Raw genomic sequence first — 19595 nt, 5'->3', positions numbered from 1 at the left:
TTTTGCCTTCAGAAAGTCAGTCACTAAGGTTGCTGCATCTTCAGATGCTACATTTACACTGTACATTCATCACAGGTCACTTTGATGCTGGTGCACATTAGTGGAGAACAGCATTTGGTTTATGTAACAACAGTGGAGTCTTTCTACATACATAAATAAAATGTAATTTTTCCTCTGTGTGATGTAAATGCTGCTAAATTTTTAATTTTTAATATTTTGGAGGCTTTAGTGCAAAAGAGTCAAAATGTTTTTTCTCATATCTTTCATCCTTTGAACATAATTCCTTTCACATACCTTTCAGAAAGTCTGTGAGTTATAGAACTGTTCTTCCTCTGGGATAAAATATGAAAGTATAAAAGAGAATTAGCAGCAGTTTGTAGAAAATGTATAATTACTTGAGAGGTACTGAACACTTAATTTGGATGAATCTCTACTTCTCTCCCCGATTTTTTGTTTGTTTCTGTATTGTGAGGTATTATTGTCAAATGGCGTATTCACGCATAAGCTTTCATGTAAGAAACAGGTTATACTACACAGGAGCTATATATTGTAGATCATTAGTAGTTTTATAAATACATTAGGAGACTTTTGAATCATTTGAAGGAGAGATAGAAATAGTAGATTTGCTAATTGCTTGTCTTCAAACATTCTAGCCAAGAGAAGATAAACTATAGTACACCCCTATGCAGTACTTGCTGTATCCCTACTGAACCACCAGTGTGCTACAGTTGAGCTACAAGAATAATCTCTGCCTTATTGTCAGAAGAGAATTTTCAGTGGAACTTGGAGGAAAATAATTGGAGTAGTTGTTCACAGAAAGATTACTCAGTTCCTTTTGATAAGAGCATTTGACATTTGCTTTGTAATGCAAACACATGTTGGATTTTAGCAGATATGTTTTGCAGTTGAGTGGTTTTTTGTTTGCTTTTGTTTGCTTTCCATAAAAAGAGGAACTTTTAAAAGCCATTGTGAATTCTGCACAGAAGCATTAATTAGAAAATATAATTCCACCATTGTGTTTAATCAGAAAACAGAAATTTAAAGCTCAACAGAATAAAGCATAAACTTTCCAAGAAATGTGTTTTTGTTCCAGCTCATTAACACACTGTCTCTGTTGGACAGCATTTTTTAAACACCATAAAAATTAATAGTGTATTTAAGAACTGCTTTATTGTCATGTTTCTTCAAATCCTAATTTAGACCTAGTGGTTAATTGTGCTCTCTCTATCATCAGAGCTTAGAGAAGTAAATACACCCTTTGGCTTCAAAATTTTCAATTTCCACTTTAATTTTTTGTCTTAGGTGAAAATGCGTTCTCTTAGTGAGGCAAGAAAAGAAGATTTCAGTAGAGGTTGCTAGCTAATACTGTAAGAGGAAGACCTCTTAGTCCTTCCAAATTTAACAGAGCAGAAAAATGGTCAGCCTGATTTTATATGACTAGGGTATTGAAAAAACAACTAAAACATCTTTGTTAGAGTTGCTGTTTCTGGTAGGCTTTTTCAAAACAACTGGATGTAAAATTGTTCATTTTGTGTCTGTTCTGACTTGTTCAAACATTTTTTCCCTGTGTAGAATCAAAAATAGCTAAGCAATTGAACTTCTTGTTAGTTTAGTTTGGGTTGTTTTCCTCATTTGGTAGTGGATCTGTTTTCTGCTTCGTATTTCAAAATTGACCATTTTGAAAATTTCTGTCTCATTCACATTAGATCTTTGGCGATTATGAGTTTCTTTAGCTTTCTTGTCCTCATGCTTTTCTCTTTGAGCTTTGACCGACTGAATAAATTCCCCCTTTTCCATTCCCAGTTTAAATTTTCTTTGATATCAAATTTTTAAGCAAGTTTGGCAAAGTCACTGAGACTGGCCATCTCTTTATTTCCTGCATTTTTCCATTGGTATCCCTTCCCGTAGATCGTGACTATTAAGTCTAGATGATGATGACTACTTTCATGCATCCCTTTCATAGTATTTTAGCCTGAAATGAAGCTTTCATATCATGTTAAAATAAATGGATGCTTCTCCTCTAATTATTTAGTGTGTTTCCATCTTCTTCGTCATTCTATGCTCTTCTGTCTAGGTTTCAGCTGTTCCAGCTACTTTAATCTTCTATGAGTTGTGGTCCTGTGAATACAGGTCTTGGGAAAGATCCTCCCTCCTCTGCCACTTCACCAAAGGCAGTGACTATCAGCAAGTCGAGTGACTTCCTGAGTTTGTACTTCTTACTTTTCCTAACCTAAGCATCTTTAACATTGTATTTTCAATCTTGTCAACATAGTTCCCTAATATTTGTGAACTGTTATAGTTAATACCTAAAGTGCTCAGTGCAATGTTCATCTGTTTTCCAGTACAGTCCACAAATGTTTTCTTGTTCTATTGCTAGCTGACCTATACTAATTTTTCTTCTTAGATAACCCACTGCAACCTTCTCATTGTCCCTTTCTGCTGTTCTCCTTTTGTTCCCTCTCTGCCCCCTGTCCCCCCACCCCCCTTTTCTTCCACAGGTACATATTACTTGGTATTTTTTGTGGTCCATAAGAACTAATGAACTTTACCTATGACCTTCCTAACATTTGCTTTCTGTTATGACATTCTATCCTGTGATTCTTTCTCCAGTGGACTAGTTAACATGTGAATTTGGTTGAACCTCTTTCTAGCATTTAGCTTGGGGTTTGCAGTTTCTTGTAAGAAATTGTGCACCCAAAAACTTGGCACTTTTTTCCAAGTATATTAGCAAATAAAATAAAAGATGCAGTAACTTTTGCTACAAAACTCACTTTTCTCATGGCCTTACAACAACAGGGTTACAACAAAGCTAATACTGTTCTTACTGTATTCACATGGTAACATAAATTGGCAGTCTTCATAATGCTCTTGATTTATGCAGCATAGTGAAATAGCTCAATCACACTTGGCTACAGTTTCGTGTTATGTTTAATGCAATCTGAAAGTGGATTGCTACTGAAAAGTGGCATTCTCTTTATGCCTCTTGTGGTACATTCCAACTTTGCATAACATCTAATGATCGTATGACCTTAGGATAAGTTGATCATCTTGCTGATTTAACAGAAAATTATTGTCCACAAATTTCCTATGAGATTTGTTGATCTGGCTATTGGCGTGGCTACACTGTTTGCTGTCAGCTGAGCAATGGAATTCCAGGAGGACCATGCCTTTCAGACAGCTGGCAGTTAAGTAAGGTCAAATGTAATAACAATTTTATGTCTGTATTACTCTTTCCAGCAAAATAGTCAGGCTTAGATACAAAATCTTGAATTCAGTGAAGTTAGGAGTAGAACCTCTGCTGACATGCCTGGGTGTTTCATCTTCTTTTGTCCTGAAACTGAATGTAGCTTCAACACCTTTCTTTGAGGAACAGAGAATTGTTTATTTAGTAACTTGTGATTCTTTTCTTTGTAACTTCTTGTCTTACCTTTTTAGGAAGTTGTGTAAGTTCTGTCTTCAACCATATACTGGTTTGTGTGTTCAGAAGCAAGAGGCACTGGTGTCTAAGAGTCTCACTTTAATATATTAATTCTGGAATTTAAATATTTCTGGAAAAGTTCATTTGTGCAGAAAGAAGATAATGGGTCATACCAGTTTGATTTATACAATAAGTATATGTTCTTTATAGCCTTTGTCATGTCTTACAGATTTTATTTTCTTGCTGCTTCTGCTGCAGATTTCACTGTTTCTTTCCAGCTTTTCTCCAGGTTCACCATTAGTCATAACCTAACTGTAATTAATATGCATGTGTTCTACAATGCACATCATGAAGAGTGTAGAAGCATTATATATCCACCCTACTCCAATGCAAATCCTGATTTGTTGGCAAAAAATACCATATAGCAGGAAATGCCTAGCAGCAGTATGTAGGTTCATATCCTGCTGAAGGACCTTGGTACCATGCACATACTGTTCTCTTGCTGTAATAGAATGCCTTTAGCATTGCTTGTTTTTCAGACTCCGTGCTTGTCACTCTATTTCTCATTTTACTACTTCACATTTTCTGGTTTACTCCTAAGAGGTGATTGTGGGACAAGATGTCAGCTAGGCAGTGAGTAAATTAGCAAAGACTATAATGAAAGCAGGGCCAGTATTGTCAGTGAAATATAAAGCTCAGCAAGGGAGACAGAGCTAAATATCATTTCATATTGCTAACAAGTCTGCTTCTTTCTGGCTCCTGTTAGAAGCAAGCACTGAGGATCAGGGGATATTATGTAGTTATAACATGTGTTAATATGCTGGAAAATGTGCTGGGTTTTATACTAGGTCACAAATGGTGTTGTCAAATATTTATCACTTAGTTACCTTATAGGATATAAAATAATGAAAGTGTTTGTTCTAGCAATGTTACCTCTTCTGCTGCTTCGTCTCTTTCTCTATTTATTTTTTAGTTTGGTTTTATTGCCTGTATTTATCATGCCAGAGGCGATACCCACTGCTAATTTGTTTTATGTAATTACATTTTTCATTTACTGGGATTCTTTCAATAGTCAGACATATCCTCACAACCTGAAAATAAATATTAAGCTTTATGCTAAAAGAAAGCTCGATAGTTGGATTGCTTTAAAAGTTATTGTAGAAAACACTGTGATTAAGACTTTTAATGGTGCTTTACCACTGAATGTCTGACAGATGTAGAAGGTAAAAATAATTATAATGTTCTTCCACAGTTTTTACTGTTGATGTCTATAAAATTATGTGTATAGATGGTTTTAGTTTTAGAGCTGAATTTACATCAGTTATTTTCTTAAGGTTGCCTGTCATCCACTCTTCTGTCAGTACAGCATATTAGCTAACATGAGTGGTATGTTTGTTTAGAAAGAGCAAAGTTACTGTCTTTATTACATCCAATTAATTTTTTTGTGCCATATTCCAGGCAGATGCACAAGTACAATAATGATCTTGATTTTTGATTGTGTACAATAGCTCTAGACATAGGCTCAAGACAGAGGGTGTGATTAAAACACATCAGTCAGTTGTAAACTGAGTTATCATTGGTGATACTGGTGACTGAAGAGAGCACACTGATGCTGGATTAGCCGATTTGCATGTATATACAGTAACAACTATAATGAAAATTCTGTTTTAGTAGTAATAGGTCCTTATCCCTCCCAATTTCCCTTAATTGGAACTCTCTTTTTTTATATAATCTTAGCTGGCACTATGTCTGACACTATCTTCTGCTTTCATTGGCTTATTTTCTAGATGGGAAGTGATGGAGTTCTGCGCCTCAGTAGTTCCGCTCTAAATAATGAATTCTTCGCATATGCAGCACAAGGGTGGAAACAGCGATTGGCAGAAGGTAACTGTCTACTTGTTCTCAGATTTACCAAAAGTTAATTGTTTTTATGAAGAACATCCCTGTTTCTGCATTTGAGAAATACTTCTACAATAGAAAGTGTACTACACCAGTAATTCAGCAAAATTGCTGGTTCCATTTTGAATTTAGTGTAGTTTTACAGCTTGCTGTTGCAGCTTATTTTGACAGTTTAAAAAGAACCAAAGCTTTTTCATCACTGCCAGCCTTGGAAACATAAATGCATGCAAATGAATCCCACCAATATACTTTTGAAATACTGATATTATATAGTAATGTCCTGGGTTCAGCTGTAACAGTTATTTATAGTAATGTCCTGGGTTCAGCTGTAACGGTTATTTTTTTCCTTCCTAGTAGCTGGTGCAGTGCTGTGTTTTCAACTTTAGTCTGAGAACAATGCTGATAACACACCAATGTTTTTAGTTGTTGCTAAGTAATGTTTACTCCAATCAAGGACTTTTCAGTTTCGGCTTAAACCACGACAAGTAAATTAAATCTTTCTGTCACACTCACTTTTGTTTTTCATTATTTTTATTTGGTGGATGACTACAGCAGAAATCGCTGTATGTCATCTTTCTATCTGTAATTTGTAATTACCTATATTATGCTAATCCTTGACAGCTTTTATTCAATATGTTAGTATTTGTTTTTTAGGCGAATTTACACCAGAAATGCAGCTGCGCATCAGACAAGAGATTGAAAAGGAAAAGAAAACAGAACCTTGGAAAGAAAAATTCTTTGAAAGGTTTTATGGTGAAAAGTAAGTATTGAAGAAAATAAAAGCATTTTTTTATTTTCTTTTAGGAGGAAATGAACATATAATTCTCTGCTTCACATAGCAGTCATATGCTGTAAAACTTAATAAAGCAGTTATCAAAGGCAGTCATTGCCCAGTATAAGAAGTTGTGGGTAGAATTATAGCTGTGTGTCTTCACTTGCATTACAATTGCATTTTTAAAGGTTCATAACTCATCCATAAAAATTCATTCCAAGGAGAGCTTAAGACACAAGGCCCAAGCATGTGAGTATTTTTAATTAGCTTTTAAAAGATAGCATTAGGGCAATTGTCCCCTCCTGCAAAATAGAAATACGGAGTCTACAGGCTAGAAGAGCAGTGGAGATATTTCTGTGGTGTGTTTTTATTTATTTTGTTTTTTTCTAAGCTACTTACAAAGTTTCTAAAATCAAAGAGATTATTTTATTGTTTTATTGTTTGACTGACTTCCTTTGCTGGAGTGGAATATGTGCATAGGAGAAACATTGGCTAGAGACAAATGAAAGTGACAATGACCAGTCTAATTTTAGAAGTGTGATGCAAAGAATAAATAAATACCCTTAGCTGACTAAAATAAATGGGGTAGTATCATTCCAGGTGCATAACTGGGGTAAGTCAGCACAATTTCGTTGATGATGGCACAGAGATGGCATTCCGCAGCAGCTGAAGATTCAGTTCTTATATTCAGATTTTTCTTAAAATCAAGATTTAAGGAGATTCACATCTTGGTTTAAATTCAAGAATCTTCTTTATAAAATTGCTTTAAAAAGTTAATCCATCAATACCTAGAATTACGTCTTTTTTTTTTTTTAAATATTAAGTATTTAAAGTATTAATTATTACGAAGTATAAGCTAATTCTTTAAAAGTTACTGGTTTGTTTTGGTTTTTTTATTTTCTGGTATGTTTTAATGGAATTTGTGCATAATACTTAGGAGACAAAACTGTGCCATGGGAACCATCATCACAAGATGTCTTAGTTTTTTTCTGAAATATTTTTTAGCTAGGAAATCCAGGTCACACGGAACCCTTCCTATAAGTGATTAACTTAAAAATTAAGACATTAGCTAAAGTGTTTCTGCAGTAACAGTGCTACTTCTCACAATCCACTGCCTTGGACCACTGGGAAATGTATTGAAAACAACGAATCAAACGGACAGACTTTCTTATAGTCAAGTGCTTAATTTCTTACTTAACAGCTTTGAGACCTCAATGTATGTAGTCCAGGTGTTGCTCCCTTTAGTATCAAAAAGCATTAATTAGCTTTTTGAATAAGGAATATAGTGGCTTTTCATTATGCATATCAAGAGAAGAATAAGTTTAGTACCAGCAAAGCATGAGCCCCTCACTCTTGCTGAAGCCCCTTCCTCAGTCACAAATTACTGTCACATGCATGGAGAATGATACTCATAGTTTTACCAAGCCAGCAGTCCTACCGTGCTAGCTGAATGCTGGACACTATAATGGTTGGCTGATAATTACTCAGTCTGCAGTGATACACGTCATTTGGGTTGATAGGTTCCTGACATCAGCATTGTTATGCAAAATGTCATATTGCAGATTATTTCCATTTTGACTATAGTATTGAATCTGGTCCCTCCTGCCCTTTCCCCAGCTTGTGTTGTTTCACTTGCATTCTTCTTCCTGGCTGTTATGTGGTCAGATTCTTCTACTTTGCTGCTTGGCCAGATTTAAGTATTTTTTCTCATTTACTGACTGAATGTTAGCTTTTGCTACAGTTTCCACGTTGTTTGAGTTCTCTCACCTTTTTTCACTTTGGTTGAGTTCACCGAAACTTTGTCTCTTTTCAGCTGTGTAGATTTGACTGAAGTAGATTTTGAAAGCTTCCTGAGCTATTTCTCACACGCAATGTCTGCAAAATGGATCTCTCTCGCAGTCTAAATTGCTTACTTTACAGTCAGTGTGGTATTTTTGCTCTGACTTCAGCTAATTTGATCTTTCAATATTCCATATATAAATTCAAGTTTCACCTTATACTGAGAGAAGGACCATTAATAGATGCAGAATCTTTGTAAACATTTTTACACACTCCCTAGTTCGTGGCATTCAAAGGCTTTTGAGTGCTTCTTCCATGCTGGCTCTGTACACTGTGTTTCTTGTGTTTGCTCTTATCTGTACCCAGGCTGTTTATGATGGAACTGTCAGTTGTAGTTTACTTCCATCCATTTATGTTCTCTTTCCATTTCCTTATGGTTGTTCATTTTTCCTCTTTCTGACTTTCTTTAAATAACAAAAACTTCATTCTGCAGTCATTTACCTAGGATCAGCTAATGCAAATTGCCAGAAATCTATATTCTTCTGGCTTGTTGCCCTAGGATTGCAAGGGTTATAGTCTGTTGTCTCAATATATAATTTCTTTTCCCAGTCTTGAAAGAGTTAAATAATCAGAATAGTACTGACAGCTCATGAAATCAAAGCTTTAATTTTGGACAGACCTCCTCTAAATTTTATTGCTGATTTAATCCTTCTTTTTTTCTTTGTTTCTTTTTTTTGTTTCTTTTTTATTATTATTATTTATCCTGGTACTGCTTTTCATAGAATTGGAGTATCAGCATCCATATGTCATTGAATAGCTATTTGGGATTTTTGGTTTGACGACTGACTGCCCTTACTTTATCAATCAGCTGAATCTTGTCCTTAGCACTTTCACTGATGGCTCTCTACTGCTGTCCTCATTTTTTTGTGCTATTTTGTGAACTTTGGGTATCTTTTTCTCTAAGGAAGAAGACAGATCAGCTGTTCATCTTGCAATCTGAGATTGCCTTAAACATGCTGATTTTAAATCTTCTTTGAAAGCCTTTTTCTTCACTACAGTGTCTTCTTCAAGATAGTATTATTTCCAATACTGCAAAAAACGATTGAAATTCGGTACATGTTCTGCTGGCCGTAATCCTACGTGATCTTATTTTTCTTACACTTCTTCAGTATGTTACTGGAATGTGTGTATTTGTGCAGTGTCTGTGTGACAGTTGCATTCACCATTATCTCATCCTTCATTTCTTTGCTGATTTTCATTCCAAAAGATATCTATCAGGCAATATCTTTTGGTGATGTAAGACACCCAGAGAAAATAAACCACTGATTCAGTTTTCAGTAATGCAGTGGATTTTTTCCCCCTCCTCATTTTCCTGAGATAACTTTTGCTCGTTTACACAAGGAATTATAGAGGAAGGAAGTTAATCACCTATGCCTAGGGAAACTAAACTTTGCAGTCCTAAACTTACAACTTAGGGAAACTATAGTCTATATAGAAGAAAGACACATTTTCTGAAATACGTTCAATGTAGGAAACATAAATTTGCTTTTCTGAATTTCTCTCTAGAGGATCCTTCCTCAGCATATTGATGGCATAGGGAGACGTAGTGCATGTTAAGTGACTAGTAGTAGGTAATACTAGTAGTTACCCTAAGAATGCTTTTTGGGGTACAAATTCCAGGCTGGGTATTCGGGTTTTTTTTCATTTATAGCTATGTCTGTAATGCATCTGTTCAGTATTTTTAAAATGCACAACCACAGGTTTGTATTTGTTATAAGTTTATTCTGTATTTCCATAAACATGGGCTTTGTGATCTCTGTGTCCTCTGGCTGCACATGGACAAGTTATCTTGCTTCTATATCTGAATATCTTTTATGCTCACTTACTTCCATATTATTCTTTGTTTTCTGATTAAAATGAGAACGGAGATCAAACTTCTGTTAATTAGATTAGAAGATCCCTATGACCATGAAATTTCTTTTAAGGTCTCCAACCAAGATTTTGTGTAAATGTGTTATGGAATTGCTGATGCACAAAGTCTGCTTGGAAAATCTTACTAAAGATGCTGAACACCTCTACTCCCACAGTCCTTAAAAGGAAATGAGGATGTCAGAGTACTTACATTTTTTTTAATAGCCATTTTTTCAGCCCTTGGCTTTTGGTTTGTTTTGGCGTGTTGTGAGTTTTTTAATTCCACTGTAGTAATAAAACTTTTTTTAAAGTAGTATTTTCAGGACCAAAGGTAAGAAAATCTTTAGAAGAGAAGTATGTGTAAGAATAATTCCTTTGCATTTTATCTCTGAGAATGAATGCACAGATTATAAATATGTGTCTGTTTAGCACTTCTTAAGAATGTTAAACTTCTAAATTATAATGAAATCGAATTAATAGTATCTACATCAATATGTTTCTTTAGAAATAGTTTTTAGCTTAAATAAAGTATTCAGTTTGCTGAAAGAATGGAGCAAAACCACACAAGCTGTCATCCAAGATGTTTATAATTGACTCTTGAGTTGTAAAATAAGGCTTAAGTGGAATTATTTTGATTTTCATAAAAAAAATTTAAATGACTGTCAAATTTTAAAACTGAAATGCATGCTTTGCCTTATTAATTTCCGGTGCAGCATTCAAGCCATATTGCTGGCTGAGTTGACCCTTAATGCAGATGTAAGAGGAGAAATGGGATTTCCTTTAGAACTGTTACTGATGAAGACAGAGTTGTGCATTTCCCCTGCAATGCAAGCTGTAGTAGTACTGCAGTTTTGTGCTGGTATTTAAAAAAATAAAATTAAACATAGTATAAGTGATTAGTGGTGAACCTGTGTAGATTGCTTTTTTGTTTGATTGTAGTGCCAAATAGTTCAATAATGAGTAATAGATTACTTATTTTTCAAACAATTAAGTTTTCTAAAACTAGTAGGAAAATCTGGGTGGTTAGGTTTCCAAAATATATAAAATCCTGTAGAAATTAGTCAGACACCACTTAACTATTTTAAACTAGAAAATCTGCTTTTTTAAATTAAAATATGTGAGTGAGAAAGATGATCCTGTTCCTTTATCATGTCTGTGTTGAAAAGACTTTTTTATTTGTGTGTTTTTATTAGACTGGGGTTGTCACGAGGAGAATCAATGAAACTCACTGCAGTGCAAAACAATGATGAAGATGAAAGCAATTCTTTATGTGGATCTTCTGGCACACCTGGTCCTTCTAAGCAAGCAACCTCCGAGGACCAAGAAGAGAAAGGTGCTAAAATTCCATCCTTACCAGAGAGAGATTATTGTCCACCTCTTCCGAGTATGGAACAGGTTCCTGCCAAGGATCTAATGGCAGACTCGGAGGATATACTGATACCTGAAGAATCAATCATTCAGGAGGAGATTGCTGAAGAGGTTGAGACAAGTATTTGTGAATGCCAAGAGGAGAACCACAAAACAGAACATGAATTTTCTGAAGAGTCAGTAAGTCCAGCTGGCACAAGTGAAGAAACAGAAGCAGTACAGCTTACAGACAGCACTGAGTCCTGTGTCACGATGAATGAAGTAACCGATACTGTATCTCACATTGAAGTTAAAGTGGAGTTGAAGTCAGAATGCCCTCAGGAAGAGATGTCTGTTGTAATAGATCAGCTGGAGGATTGCATATCACCAGCACGGTCAGCTTCATCCACAAATTCTGTCAGTGATACAGCAGAGAAGGACTCTGAGTCTGCAAAAGAGCTAATTGCACCAGAAATGCAAAATGCTGCTCTGGAAGGGTCCTTGTTCACTGGTGGAGGCATTGCAGTGGATATGGAGCTTCAAAGTGACCCTGAGGAACAGTCATCTGAGAATGCCTGTATTTCTGAAACTTCCTTTTCCTCTGGAAGTCCAGAAGGACCCTGTGTTTGTATTGCTTCTCCTGGAGGAGACACTCAGTCGACTTCAGAGGAACCGTGTACTCCAGCATCTCTTGAAACAGCGTGCTCATCTGAAGTGTCCAGTAGTGAAAACATTGAAGGTGATATTCAGCAAAAGGCCAGTGATGAAAACTTGCACACGCCTCTAATGTCAGAAATCTCTCCAATGTCCACCTCACCTGTAACCTCAGAAGCATCTCTGATGTCAAATCTACCTTTAACATCAGAGGCATCACCAGCTTCTAATTTACCTTTAACATCAGAAACATCTCCTATGTCTGATTTGCCTTTAACATCAGAGACATCTTCAGTGTCTTCTGTTCTTCTAACTTCTGAAACATCCATGGCAAACAGTTTGCCTCTTCCATCAGAGACATCTCCAGTTTCCAATTCCCCAAGCAATGAAAGACTTATTCTGCAACAAAGGAAATCACCATGTTTGTCAGAAGATTCCCTTACCACTGTGAAAGAAGAAAGCTCTGCCATTCCTAAGGTGGTTCAAGAAGAGAATCTTGTTCTTCAGCCAAAGCAACTTCAGAGTGTCCCTGAAAACATGAAAGTTGGTTCACTAACAATTATACCTGACACTTCAGTATTGGAAGAGCCCCAGAACAAAACCCTTAGTCATCAGCCATGTAAGTCACATTCTGAAATGGATAAATCCTACATCGCATCCATCCCAGAACACTCTCCTCCAGATGTGATAATAAATAAAAACCACAGTGTTCAACAAAGAGGTGACAAGAAGGGTACACTTTTGCCATCAGAGGTACCTGTTGAAGGATCAGTTGGCAAAAATGTCGAATTGCTTCCATCAAAGCCACATGATAAACTATATACCTCATCTCTAGAGAAAGCTACATTCTCTGAAGTGTGCAGAAGTAAATCTCACAAGCTAACAGGCAGCACCCAAAGCCGTCTGGAGGGTTCACATTCTTCCAAGTCATTAGAACCCACAAAATCACCTGAAGTGAGGAATGAAAGTAGAGACCCAGAAATCCCAAAGAGGAAAACAGCAGAACAGCACAGTTTTGGAATCTGCAAAGAGAAGAGAGCTAGAATAGATGATGATCAGCCTAACCGTAGTGCTTCATCAACGAGTCCATCTGATAAAGAACAGCCACCCAGGGAAGAACCCCGAGTTCCACCCCTTAAGGTAAAGTAATGAATAAACAGGCTGCCTTAGAAACTAAAGGTTTATTATCTCCCTCCTACTGACAGCATGCAGACACAGTGCATGTATTATCCGCTTGTTCTCCCGCATATGACTTCTTCAGGAAGCATGAATAATAAATGTTACCATAACCAATACCAAGAAAAACACCAGTGCCTTCATCCGCCAAGAGAACCTAGAGTCAGAATAGTTGGAGGTCCCTTTTGCAAGCCCAGGGTTTGGGGTAGACTGAAGTAGAAGATTTCAGTGTAGAATTAATTGAAACAGAGACCTGGCTATCAGGGGGAGGTGTCTAATTGATGTATATATACATATCTTTGTTAATGGCAAAACAAAAGATAAAAAGGACACACCAGCTAAGCAAACAAGCAAACACTTTTATGTGTATCATTCTGCTATGCAAGAAAGTGAATTCCAGTTGAAAGCTTTTTTTTTTCTCCCCTAACAGATCTATAGATTTAGTTATATACAGGCTCAGCATTTTGGCCCTTTTAACTTTGTACATGATGACATCAGCCAAGGTTTAGATCCAATTTGCTGAACTTAGGCTATTGACTTTGCAATACTACTTCCTGATTATTCAGAAATGCCCTTTTCTACATTTATTTTTAACTGCTGCAGTCACTGAACATCATTAATATGGCTGGGAGGGCAAATAGGCTAACTGTTTTAATCACTAGTGCAGAAGCATACCTCAACTAATTTATTTTTATGAGTGGTGATGCAATTGTAAGTTAGTCCATTCTGAGTTTAGTGATAGTCTTTCATATTTGGAAGGTCTCTGACTAGCCTAATAAATTCTAATCACTTTCTAAGCACAAAGGAAAATAGATCACTAGGGAATAAAAAAAGGTCATGACTATAATAATAAAAATAATCAGGCACTTAAAGCTTTAGCAGTTCTGGTCATGCAAAGTGGAAACTGAAAAAAGATGCTACTGAAACAGAAAGCAAAATGTTTGGAAGTAATTATGAGTTTGCAATACTCAAAGTATGTTCCTGTAAATATTAAAGACTCACAATATTGGGCATGAGTGTTTATTTATGAACCAAAAATTCAACTGCTAGAAGAAGTGAAGTAACCAAGCTTTCTAGACCAGGATAGGGTTGTATAGTTATATAAATGGTTATATATTACAATATGATATTAATATTGTTTTCCACTGATCTCTCATGGAAAACCAGATGCTGTCAGTCTTGCACTGACTTGAATGTCACCGAAGCCTCTAGCCAGTCAATGCAAAATTGGCAGGCATTTTGAAAAATAATTTTGGACAATCAACTCTAGTATGGCTTTTTGTGTAACATACATTTGGCTCTTGGGTCATCTCACCCACAAACCCCTATCCTTTGTAATTAAGAGGAAAAGGAACCCCAGTTCTCCTAAGTCATTCTGCTATAGAGCTGTCACTTCCCATCATACTTTATGACTACTTTTTCTACAAATACTACCTAGTTTTTTTCTTAGTTCTTTTCAGAAGAGAAGTCATAGCATTAACCAAGTCCTATTACTGTGGCCAGCCAGTAAACATATGTTCCTTTTAAGAAGTATACATTTTTATTATTTTTTTGGCCAGCCTTTGGGTATTCTGAGAGATCATATGTTATAAAGCAGTCCCAGGACTCTTAAACTCTAATCCTGAAAACATATGACTAACTGTAAACATACTAAAACTCCCAGTGATTTTACAGGTTATTATTTTGCAGAAAGTTTTAGGTACTTAAAACTTTAATATTTGTATTTTTAATACTTGTAGGTTTGAGGATTTCATTTTTGATATGCAGTAGTATAGGAGGTATCCCAGGGATGTATACTAAAGTAAGTCTCTTAAAATTGTGAGTGAGGAAGGGAAAGGTGCATCCTTTAGTGATTCAATTCTTTTATACCACTACTCTAAAGTGCTCTGTGGTGCAACATGAAAAACAGGCTCAGTGGAGACACTACTGCATCCTATCTAAAGGCAAGATTTGTTGTCTGGTATGTAAGAGAAAGACAGGCAGTTCCTAATGTCTTAATCTTTGGAGACCAAGGAGAGAAAGCACTACATGGTCGTTATTTTTTCCCACACATGTGCAGCAAGTGCTTAGTCGTAGGCTTTTTTCCTGTATCACTGCACTAGGCTTGTTGATTTTCTCAGTTAGATACACTGCATATAAAACGGGTCTGACAAATTGTATCAGATAAGCATCATCTTGTCATCCACTTCAATCTTTATTCCTGTGAGAAGGATCAATGTGAGTAGGCTAATACAGATGTCAGTTACTCATGATAGTGGATGATAAAATACTGAAGTGTAAATATGATTAGATTTTAGCATTTTTCTGGTCAGCTGCACTGAATGGTAATTCGCTTCATGACATTTCTCTAACCCTTTAAGAGACAGAAATTTTAGCAAGTCCATGATCTCATTAAAATTATTGGGTTTTTTCTTCCTTTAGATTCAGCTTTCAAAAATTGGACCACCTTTTATCATCAAGAGCCAACCTGTTTCTAAACCAGAACCTCGAGTTTCCCCAAGTACATCGGTCAGCAGCGGGAGAAACACTGGGGCTAGAACTCTTGCAGATATCAAAGCAAGAGCTCAGCAAGCAAGAGCCCAAAGAGAAGCTGCAGCTGCAGCAGCCGTGGCAGCAGCTGCAAGCATAGTCTCTGGAGCAATGGGGACCCCATGCGAAGGTGGGAAGACAAGAACTCTGGCACACATCAAGGAGCAAACAAAGGCCAAGCTATTTGCAAAGCATCAAGCCAGAGCTCATTTACTCCAGACTAATAAAGAATCAAAGTCACAGTTCAGCTCAAAGGAAAGTACCTCATCTCTGGAGATACCAGCGTCAACTGACACAAAGATTGAAGGTTCTACTGGTGTCATTATAGTTAATCCTAACTGCAGGTCCCCTAGCAACAAGTCTGCTCATCACCGTGAGACGACCACTTTATTGCAGCAGTCACTTAACACAGCTGCATTACCAGAAACTGCTACTGAGATACCTGTGCACAGTTCTGATGAAAATATACCTATACCACAATTGTGTGAGAAAATTATTTCATCTACCTCTACTGAAAGTAACAGTGTGCCAGTGCTTTATAATAAAAGTTCAGTCTCTGTGTGCGTTTGCAGCACTGCTATGTCTGGAGCAATTAAAGAACTTTCTTTTGCAAGTTCTGTTGATAAATCCTCTGTTTTAATGTCTGTTGACAGTGCAAACACAGCAGTTTCAGCTTGTAATATAAATATGCTGAAAACCATTCAAGGGGCTGATACTCCATGCATAACCGTTGGACCAAAATGTATTGATAACAGTAATGTACCAGTCTCCATAGACAATACTGTCTTACCAAACACCATTGATGACAAAAGGTTGCCGATACCGAGTAGCAATGCGAATAACGCAGTCTCCAGTCATTATGCCACTGTGCCAGCTTCATCTATTGCAAATAACTTGCCAAATCATATCCCTGGTAGTTCTGTACTGATTCCTCCAGTGGGGACTACCAGCAGATTTTCTTCTGATAAGATAGCCATAACTGGGTGTAACGAGCAAAGCACTGTCTCCATTCACACTACTGTTAGGTCAGCTTTAAGTTGCAGTGAGGCCCTTGCAGTAGCTGATTCTGTTGCAAGGCCACCCATTTCAATGTTTACTGGTAACATGGTGACAATAAGCTCTTATGATAATGCTACTAAATTAAATGCTGAAATCTTAGAAAAAAGCTCTGGAGCACGAAACCGAATGGATCTCTCTAGTAAATCTCAGCCGGTGAGCTTTACACAAACTGCCATGAACAGGTCTATACCTTGCAAAGTCATTGTTGACCACACAACAACTCTAAATTCCAGTCTGTCACTTTCTTCTTCTGTTGAAAATGCAGAGAACAGCATTGACCTGCAGAGTAGACCTGTAAGGACAGAAGCTGCCTTACAAAGTATAGCCTGTCCTCAGGTGTCTGTCATAAGCAGGCCTGAAGTGGTCTCTAACGAAAGCCTTGAGCACAGCTCCAGCTTTATCACCATTACAGCAAAGCAAGACAACAAGAACTTGCAGGCAAGTTGTTCAAGTCTTCGAGAAGTGCCTCTTGCTCCTCAAGATAAATTAATTGAGGTGGTTACTCCCAGCCAAGGTTTTCCTGAGCAATTAAGAGGTCCTTCAGCATTGAAAAATGAAGTGGATGCTGCCTGTGCCAATCAGTATAATACTAACAATAGAATTTGTTGGCATGATGAAGAAGCAATGAGTACAGACCAGCCAGTGGTCAGCCACCTTAACCCCGGTAAGCATAAGGAATACTCAGAGCAAAGCTGCTTAAAAAATGTCAAAACTGAACCTTCCAGTTACACGCAAATATCAGAACTGCAATCCAGAAGTCTTTTGACGAGCATTGCTGTTCCTGTTAAATCGGAAACTGACGAGTCTGACAAGTGCTTCAGGATGGACACTGAGGATTTTACAGGACCTGAAATGCCTGCCCAGACTGCAGAAATAGCCAAAAGTGTGCAGCTGCCGCAGACCTCGAAGACATCCATTGCGGACTCCATGGAAGACTCCCTGCCCCTGACAACAGAAACCCTAAAGAGAGTTACCAGCGCCGGGAGCTCAAGCTGTCGCTTATCGTCAGTGGAGGCCAACAATCCTTTAGTGACACAGTTACTGCAGGGCAATCTGCCTTTAGAGAAAGTGCTGCCGCAGCCCAGATCAGGGGCCAAACTAGAAATTAACAGGCTTCCCTTGCCTTTGCAAACTACCTCAGTATGTAAAACAGCAGTGTCCGAGAGAAATATTGTTGAACATCCTTCCAACTCTCCTAATCCAGATGGTAAAGGCTTTGCAGCAGGCAGCATAGCCCCACTACAAATCAGAAAGCGTGAAAACCATCCGAAAAAGAGGATGGCCAGGACTGTAGGGGAACATGCTCAAATTAAATGTGAGCCTGGGAAGGTGTCAATGGACACAGATGTTAAAGTGGCTCCTTGTGTAATTAGTTCCAGCATGAATCAGCTAGGGCATGGTCAGCCATTTAAGCAGGAGTGGCTGAACAAACATGCCATTCAGAGCCGAATTGCTCACAGTCCAGAGATCAAGCAGCCGAAGAGGCCGTTGCCTTCATGCAGCTTCCAGCAGAGCCTATTTCACGTTGACAAAAACGGCAGCTTTCACGCAGAAGCTAGTACCTCACATAGACAGCATTTTTACCAAATGTCCATGGCTGCGAGAGGCCCCGTTCCTACGGCAGCTTTATTGCAAACTACTTCAAAAGGCCCACCTGGCTGCAACGCGTTTGCTTTTAGCAGACACCTGGAACAGAAGGGCTTGGGAGACGTGAATATTTCTACAGCAGCTCACCAGCTGAGGCTAGGAAGTGTGTTTTCCCCTAATATTCAAATCAAGGAAGGTGATGACATTGCCAGTGCCTCTCAAACTCTGCAGAGTAAAACATTAGTGCATCCCCCCCCTCCCCCTCCGCCCCTGCCACCTCCTCCTCCTCACCAAAACGCAGAAGTCCCCTCTGATCAGAAACAACCGACAGTTACTATGGAAACCACTAAAAGACTTAGTTGGCCTCAGCCAGCAAGCATCTGTAGCAATATAAAATCTGAACCTATTTCTTTTGAGGAAGGTTTAAGCAGCAGCTGTGAAATGGGCATGAAACAAGCTTCCTATGATCAGAATGAAGTGAAAGAACAGTTGAAAGCGTTTGCATTAAAAAATGCAGATTTCTCTTCCTATTTAATTTCTGAGCCGCAGAAGCCTTTTACCCAACTTGCTGCTCAGAAAATACAGACACAGCACCCACAGCAGCAGCAGCAGCAGCAGCTCTGTGGAAATTACCCAACAATCCACTTTGGTAGCACAAGCTTCAAAAGGGCAGCATCTGCAATTGAGAAATCGATTGGGATTTTAGGAAGTGGCTCCAACACTGCCACAGGCCTGTCTAACCAGAACGCGCAGATCCCGGTTCAGAAATTTGCTGACAGTAGCAATGCCGATGAACTGGAACTGAAATGCTCTTGCAGGCTGAAAGCCATGATCGTGTGCAAGGGCTGCGGAGCCTTCTGTCACGATGACTGCATAGGGCCTTCCAAACTGTGTGTAGCTTGTCTGGTTGTACGATAGGAACTGAATCAAAGATGCAGTATCCCTTATCAGCGTGAGAGAGCAGGACAAAGGAATGCAGAAATTGGAACAGTTTAGGCCACTAATGGTTTGCAATTAGTCAATTGATTATTTTTCTTTTCTTCCACGTGGTGCTTTCATAATTTAGTTATTCCTGCCTGAGTGCCGTTTTCTGGGAAGAAGAGGAAACCTGTAGTAGCTGTTTAAAAAAAAGATATCCTTGTTACTGAAGCTTCAGTGAGCTATTTTGCTGTGCTAAAAAAAAAAAAGGAAAAAAGCATTAATACGTGTCATTCGTAGCTTCTATTTATTTGCACAAAGTGCAGCACGTTTTTTCTCCACTTTTTGATAGCTGATACAAGTTGCAGCTTAAAAATCAGTGGAAGACTAACTCTGCAAGAAGTGGAGTAACTATGCAGAATGAATAACATACTGAATAGTGACTGTTTTGAGGGGGATAGTGGCAAGGTGTGGGGTATCGGCCATTGTAGCTTCTAAGTCTGTTTGCAGTTTTTCTGCTGATAGGATTGCTTTCTTCAACTGACT

The 19595-nt window shown here is 37.9% G+C and overlaps 1 protein-coding gene across 1 annotated transcript; it reads left to right on the top strand.

Moving 5' to 3' along the window:
* Nucleotides 1-5205: 5205 nt before the first annotated feature.
* ASXL3 (additional sex combs like transcriptional regulator 3) lies at nt 5206-19049 on the top strand (the record flags this gene model as incomplete). The annotated part of the gene is made up of 4 exons (XM_010017529.1): nt 5206-5302; nt 5972-6077; nt 10973-12920; nt 15378-19049. Coding segments are annotated over 4 exons (5823 nt in total), but the record flags the coding sequence as incomplete, so codon positions are not given.
* Nucleotides 19050-19595: the final 546 nt, after the last annotated feature.

This window comes from Nestor notabilis, unplaced genomic scaffold (assembly GCF_000696875.1).
Source record: "Nestor notabilis isolate BGI_N333 unplaced genomic scaffold, ASM69687v1 scaffold35116, whole genome shotgun sequence".
In the NCBI taxonomy this organism is placed as follows: domain Eukaryota; kingdom Metazoa; phylum Chordata; class Aves; order Psittaciformes; family Psittacidae; genus Nestor; species Nestor notabilis.
This window is presented reverse-complemented; position numbering and strand designations above follow the sequence as displayed.